Here is a 7,500-nt window from a genome sequence, read left to right as displayed (position 1 = left end):
AATAATAATAATAATTATCTTTATCCATCCTTTTCGGAAATTGTACAACAGACGTGGCAAAGAAAAGAGACAGATTAAAAATACACAGAAATCAGTATTAACCAACCTATAAATACCTCAAAATAAATTAAATAAGAATGTATCTCTTACGTTTAATATAGTGAATATTATATAGATATATAGATATAGATAATATGTAGGCTGTATATTTATCTAATAAAAATAAATTTGATTATTGATTTAAGAGTATATTTAGTATCACAAGTGGGGGGATATTTTGACTACTTTATCTTTATTTGAAATTAATGATCGCAAAATCAGGTATATCTACTATAGTATCATATTATTTCATATTAAAAAAAAAAAAAAAAAAAAAAAAAAAAAAAGATAGGAAATGCGAATGACACGATGACAGGACAATAAAGGGTGTTGCTGCTGTTGTCCAGAGGCTACGATTGGTTGGATTAATTGACAATGATCTCCCCAACCTAAGCCTATCGGATTAAAGTAAGCGTTCACAGTAAAATCTCTTACTCTAACTGAAGACCAAAAAAAAAAATAAAAAAGGGGGAAAAAAAAAGAATCAATATAATCTAGTGTCCGGTATGGGAACAAGAATTACTTTTAAGATCAAACTTTTTTTTTTTTAAAAAAAAAGCAAATTTTATAACCTACACATGAAACACACACACACACACACACACAGAGAGAGAGAGAGAGAGAGAGAGAGAGAGAGAGAGGGAGAGAGAGAGAAAGAGAGAGAGAGAGAGTGAGAGAGCCCGGGGTGGGGGGGGGGGGTAGGAAAAGGGGTTTATGGGAGGGAGGCAGAATGGGAGTGGGGAGATAGATAGATCGATAGATTGACGGATGGATAGGTTGGTGGATGGATACATAAGGCTCGTAGATTAATATAGAAAAATCATGACAACCACTACGACCTTGATAACGATGAAGACCACATTGATGATTAAGGTGATGGCTATGATTATGATAGTGATGATGGTGATAATGGCGATGATAACGATGAAGATGGCGACGACGACAACGACGACGATGATAATGATGATGATGATGATGATGTATCATATACATACCAGCAGGCACATCAGGGTCGGGTCGGCTTGTAGTAATCCAAGGTCTGTTGGAGGGCATGGCAAGCTCATCTGTAAATAAATATAAATATGCCATTTTACCAATTTAGACTATATTATACCGAAAAAAAAAAACAATCGAAAAAAAAAAACAACAAAAAACAAAAAAAAAAAAAAACAAAAAAAAACAAGCAAACAAACAAAAAAAAAAACAAAAAAAACAAACAAACAAACAAAACAACAACAAAAATTGAGATCAAAAAGACCAAAATACTGTTGAAAATCTTTTTCAACTTGAATCCCTCTCTGTTAACTGGTAGAAAATAACAATTTCAGTATCAGTTCAGACGGAAAAAATCCACAAGGAATGAAGAACTAGAGAAATACAATCTGACATTACTTTTATGTTATTTATTTACTTGTTTGGTTATTTGATTTAGTGGGGGGGGGGACGACACAAAGAAAAACCCACCTGAGAGAGAGAGAGAGAGAGAGAGAGAGAGAGAGAGAGAGAGAGAGAGAGTGGAGAGAGGAGAGAAAGAGAAGAGAGAAGGAGAAGAGAAGAGAGAGAGGACAGATGAATAGAGAGAGAGGAAAGGGAGGAGAGAGAGAGAGAGTGGAGAGAGAGAGAGAGAGAGAGAAGAGAGAGAGAAATAGTAAGAGAGAGAGAGAGAGAGAGAGAGAGAGAGAGAGAGAGAGAGAGAGAGAGAGTAAATTGTCGCTTCCAACCCGCCCTAAAAAGTATTCAACAACAATATTATAATAATACTCATAAAATAAATAATATAGGAGCATCCAATTTAATTGAAAATGATAAAGATAAAAAAAAAAAAAAAAAAAATATCACGGATGATCAGGAACGTTTCGAGCTTAAAAACCCAACTTCAAAGAACGACAAAAACTGGTTAATATTTAGTATGGTGAATAAATAAATAAATAAATAAATAAATAAATAAATAAATAAATAAATGTCCATATACAACAGGTGCAGCGAGGCACAGCAGCACGGTCTTTGCTTCGTACCGAGTTCGATCACCCGCCGCTGCGCTGTGTGGCAATTGAGCAAGTCATCTCGCTCTAGCTCAATTTGCGACGCTGCACTGCAGCTGACGCCTGAGTTATTCCAGAAAAGACCCTAGAGACAAATTTCCCCTATGAGATGAATAAAGTAATAAAGGGATTTTTTTTTTTAACGAAGGCGGTAATTGTGATAATCCAGAGACGCCACCTTTAAATTTGGCTCACAGGAGTTTCAGACACCACTCGTAGGAATTTCAATGCCGAAAGAGGAATTTCCGCACACAAGAAAAAGGAATTGGAATGATATTGTGTTTACATATCGTATAGTTCTAAATAGATATCTGATTAGAATTATATTATGATAAATAAACACAATGCCAAATACAATCCCAAAGTTTCCTTATTTCAAATGAAGTAAAGCGCCAAAACCTCATGGTAGAGATTTTAGTATTAGTATTGGTGGTAATGTGGTGTTGGTGGTTGTAGTAATGATGAAGATGTGATAGTGGTTGTTGTTGTAGTAGTAGTAGTGATGATGATTGGTGGTGGTGGTAGTGGTTGAAGTAGTAGTTGTAGTGATGATGATGTGGTGGTGGTGGTATAGTGGTTGTAGTAGTTGTAGTCGTGATGATAATGATGTGGTGGTGGTTGTAGTAGTGGTGCTAGTGTTGTTGATGTGGTGGTGATGGTGGTACAAATGGTAGTGATGATATTGTGGTAGTGGTGGTAGTGATGATAATGTGGTGGTGGTTGTAGTAGTAGTAGTGGTAATGATGATGTGGTGGTGGTTGTAGTAGTAGTGGTAGTGATGATGTGGTGGTTGTAGTAGTAGTGCTCGTGATGATGTGGTGCTGATGGTTGTAGTAGTAGTGGTAGTGATGATGATGATGTAGTGGTGGTTGTAGTAGTAGTAGTAGTAGTAGTAGTAGTAGTAGTAGTAGTAGTAGTAGTAGTAGTAGTAGTAGTAGTAGTAGTAGTAGTAGTAGTAGTAGTTGTAGTGATGATGATGTGGTTGTAGTAGTAGTTGTAGTGATGATGATGTGGTGGTGGTGGTTGTAGTAGCAGTGGTAGTGATGATGTGGTGGTAGTGGTTGTTGTAGTAGTAGTGATGGTGATGATGTGGTGGTGGTGGTGGTTGTAGTAGTAGTGGTAGCGATGTTGTAGTGGTGGTTGTAGTAGTAGTGGTAGTTGCAGTGATGATGATGTGGTGGTGGTGGTTGCAGTAGTAGTGGTAATGTGGTGGTGGTGGTGGTTGTAGTAGTAGTGGTAGTGATGATGTGGTGGTGGTGGTTGTAGTAGTAGTGGTAGTGATGATGTAATGGTGTTGGTGGTGGTTGTAGTAGTAGTGGTAATGATGATGTGGTGGTGGTGGTTGTAGTAGTAGTGGTAGTGATGATGATGTGGTGGTGGTGGTTGTAGTAGTAGTGGTATTGATGATGTAATGGTGTTGGTGGTGGTTGTAGTAGTAGTGGTAGTGATGATGATGTGGTGGTGGTGGTGGTTGTAGTAGTAGAGGTCGTGATGATGATGTGGTAGTGCTGATTGTAGTGGTAGTGGTAGTGATGATGTGATACTGGTGGTTGTACTAGTAGTGGTATTGATGATGATGTGGTAGTGGTGGTTGCAGTAGTAGTGGTAGTGATGACGATTTGGTTGTGGTGGTTGTAGTAGTAGTAGTAGTAGTAGTAGTAGTAGTAGTAGTAGTAGTAGTAGTAGTAGTAGTAGTAGTAGTAGTGATGATGATGTGGTGGTGGTTGTAGTAGTAGTGGTAGTGATGATGATGTGGTGGTGGTTATAATAGTGATGGTAGTTGTGGTAGTGGTAGTGATGATGATATGGTGGTGGTGGTGGATGTAGTAGTAGTAGTTGTGGTACTGATGATGTGGTGGTGGTGGTGGTTGTGGTAGTAGTGGTAGTGATGATGATGTGGTGGTGGTTGCAGTAGTAGTGGTAGTGATGATGATGTGGTGGTGGTTATAATAGTGATGGTAGTTGTGGTAGTGGTAGTGATGATGATGTGGTGGTTGTGGTTGTAGTAGTAGTAGTAGTTGTGGTACCGATGATGTGGTGGTGGTGGTGATTGTGGTAGTAGTGGTAGTGATGATGATGTGGTGGTGGTTGCAGTAGTCGTGGTAGTGATGATGGTTGTAATACTAGTGGCAATGATGATGATGTGGTGATTGGAGGGGCGGGGGGTATCCTTGGAACAAATTGACCTCACCGGAATATTACGGAAGTTGCCCGGAGCCAGGAATTTTTTGCTCCAGACCGGAGTTTTTTCCGGTGAAACCGGAGTTTTGGCATCACTGGATAATCTTTAAAACCAAGTAAGCAAGGACCAGACTTACACGACTGAGGGTCCATCTCCTCATCGTCTAACGATGATGACAGGGACGACGACAATGAAGACTCGTCCAGTGATCCAACTTTGTGAGTAAAGAATTTATGATACATATCCCTCTTATGGCAAGAACGGTTTGGACGTGTGGACGAAAGCGACAACGGCGAAGGCGGCGAGGAAGAGGAAGATGACGTCGATATATTCCTAGGCTTCTGCTCCTGAAGATTATTGTTATTATTATTCGAACTGTAAGACACGTTGGGGGGAAAGAAAAAAGAAGGCGAGGGGTTAGGTGAAAAACGGTTGCCACTGTTGGTGCTGCGATTGTTGTTGTTGTTGTTGTTGTTGTTGTTCTTGTTGCTGCTGCTGCTGATGTTGTTGCTGTTGTTATTAATTGTGGTGATGGTGTTGTTGGTGTTGTTGCTACTGAAACAATTACTACTGCCGGAAGTTAAACAGAGATGTCCGGGGTCGCCAGGATAGTGAACGGTGAAGGAGACATCTAGGCCCGTCAGATCCATGTAAACGCTGTTGGTCAAATTGCATTCCTTGTGGGAGTCCTCCTCCGAAGGAGACGAGGACGAAGAAGATAACGAAGACGACGATGATGAGGATGATGATGATGATGATGATGATGATGCAAAACTGTACTCGTGGTCATCATCGTCGTCGTTGTTTTTGTTGGCACCTTTAGTTGCCTGATATTGTGGGAGTGGTAATAGAGGTATTTTCTCGTTAAAGCTTTTACTTTTATTTTGAATTAATATCTCCTTTTGATTTAATTGGTGCTGTCTTGATTTGGCTTCCGATGTTGTCGTTACTGCTGACGATGGCGATATAGATGATGATGATGAAGATGACGACGACGGCAATACGTCAATTGATCTACTTACCTTTTCACAACCATAATTTTTGACAAACTTTTCACACGGATTTGATTTACTGCATTTTGTCTGACGATCAGCATCTGACTCTAAAGCCGAACAGAAGTTCTCGTCACTAACCCTATTACGATTCGTGATTTCACCAAGGACTTCGTTCAGTGTATGTTTGTCTTTCGACTCTTCAAAATGTGATAAAGATGGCGATCTTTGCCTTGCCGATGGCAATGGTGATGCGAAGAGTTTTCCTGAAGATTTGGAACAGACCGTGACAACAGTGTTGCTCGATGTCGTTATCAACGCCGGAGAAGACGGGGGCAATGGCGGCGATGTGGATGGGGAGGATAAGACAAGCGGTGAAGAGGACAATGACAGCGATGACAGTGCTGAACATTGAGACTCTTCATTGTTTCTGTTGTCATCTTCCGTACTGTTGGTGACATCTTCAAATGGGTAATATCCGATACTTCCATTTGCCGTTGGACAAGACGCCGAAAGTTTGTCCCGGGTTCCACTTGGTCGTTCAATGATCCAATGGTTGTTCTGCTGCATCGGGTAGAGGTATCGATACTGACTAAGATGCTGACTAGAATGATGATGATGGCGGGGGATGTAGATATAAGGCGTTCGATGATGATGATTATGATGGTGGTGGTGATATTGGCGATGTTGATTATGGTAAAAACGATACTGGGTGTGTTGTTGCAAAAAATGGTGGGGGTGGTGCGGGTACATTTGATGATAAGCGTGAAGGTCGTACAGGAATCGCGATGCCTGGTTGGACTCGTACGCATCATAGTAGTAGTACGGATACGAGGATATTGTATTCATGCAAGCCCCGCATTGAGTTGGGTGACAGTCGTAATGGACCAGAGGTGTTCCGGTCGTATATTGAGCCAGAACATCCAAGTCTTCAACACTGTAATATTTGCGCCTGTATTTCACATTGCCAGGACCGTGTTTGTTGTTGAAATCTAAACTCGAAGGACTATTACCTCCAATCGAGTCGTCGGACATAATGTCAGAACTTGAGAATTCCGATGCTTTATCGCTGGAATCAGACTCGTCGGTGCTTTCTTCGGAGAGCTTTTCGTTGCTGGTGTATAGGTCGTTGCATATCAAGTCAACATTCTCACACTCGGCCACGTTTCGTTTTTTTATTTCAACGTCCTTACTAGTGTTGCTGCTGTTGTTTTCATTGTAAGAAGTGTTGTTTAAACCTTCGTCACTTTTGCTGATTGATGTAGAATCATTGGGACTATAGTCATAGTTTGGGTGAGAATCATTGAGTAGATTTGAATAGTAATGCTTTGCCGTAGCGGAGGCGTGTCCTGCTAGGTTTACATCAATGTCTGCTGTCGGCTCTTTCGTGTTAGCCTTTTCGATTTCAGAGAGGATGGCAGCCCACTGCCTCTTCGCCGAAGATGACGATGACGAAGTGGACGAACTTGTCCCCGACAGAATTGAGCCGTCGAATTGGTAAAAGCTTGGATAGAGTCCGCCATAGTAGTGGAGAGATTTCGGCGACGCAAAAGTATGACTCTTGCCGCCCTTGCTGCGATTGCTACCATTGTTTTCAGCCCTGTTTTGGCTGCCTTTTGTAAATTTCCGATAGTGATCAGATCTGGAAGATCTCAAACGGCTGCGGTGGTGATTATTTTGGTGGCTGTAACGGCTCTGAAGAAAAGAAACTATCTCAGGACTGGAGGACAATTCTTCAGAGAAAGACGACGATGAGGTCTCGTCCAGAAGAAAATCACGATCATCTCTTTGGCTTTTGGTGTTGCTATTCTTTCCACTTTGCCAACTGTGTGTTGATGCAAAAGCAGAGGTGATTCGTCTGGATGTGGTGGAGCTATGCGGCAAAACATCTTCGTCGGTCGACCTTGAACTTGACGTATCAGAATCAGCGTCAAGACTAGATTTTCTCAGATTCTTGACCGCACTCTGTTGCTTCCGAGATCGAAGCAAAATGTCCTTGATGTTAACTACAACAGCAGAGCTACTGCCTGTACGAGATTCATTGGCGGGGTTTTCCGAAGAGGCGGCGTTCTTGGTCTGCTGCTCGGTTTGATATTTCCTACGATGACGACTGATGCCAGTGTTGGCATTATGTTTGGCTTTATGACGAATTATAGATTTGCGTCTACCGCTACTACTATCACAT

At 41.2% G+C, this 7,500-nt stretch overlaps 1 protein-coding gene across 1 annotated transcript in view; it reads right to left on the bottom strand.

The window, feature by feature from the left end:
* Window positions 1-7,500, bottom strand: part of LOC144973512 (uncharacterized) — a 124,384-nt gene that overhangs the window by 38,255 nt on the left and 78,629 nt on the right. The window contains 2 exon segments of the mRNA XM_078916022.1: window positions 1,095-1,163; window positions 4,460-7,500. The exon segment at window positions 4,460-7,500 is cut by the window's right edge and continues 486 nt beyond it. Of these exon segments, the coding sequence (XP_078772148.1) occupies window positions 1,095-1,163; window positions 4,460-7,500 (3,110 nt within the window).

The sequence above is a fragment of the Berghia stephanieae genome, chromosome 5 (genome assembly GCF_034508935.2).
Source record: "Berghia stephanieae isolate SIO BIC M18660-M18661 chromosome 5, UCSD_Bste_1.3, whole genome shotgun sequence".
NCBI classification, from domain to species: Eukaryota; Metazoa; Mollusca; class Gastropoda; order Nudibranchia; family Aeolidiidae; genus Berghia; species Berghia stephanieae.
The sequence above is the reverse complement of the archived record's forward strand: the minus strand, read 5'-3'. Positions and strand labels throughout refer to the sequence as shown.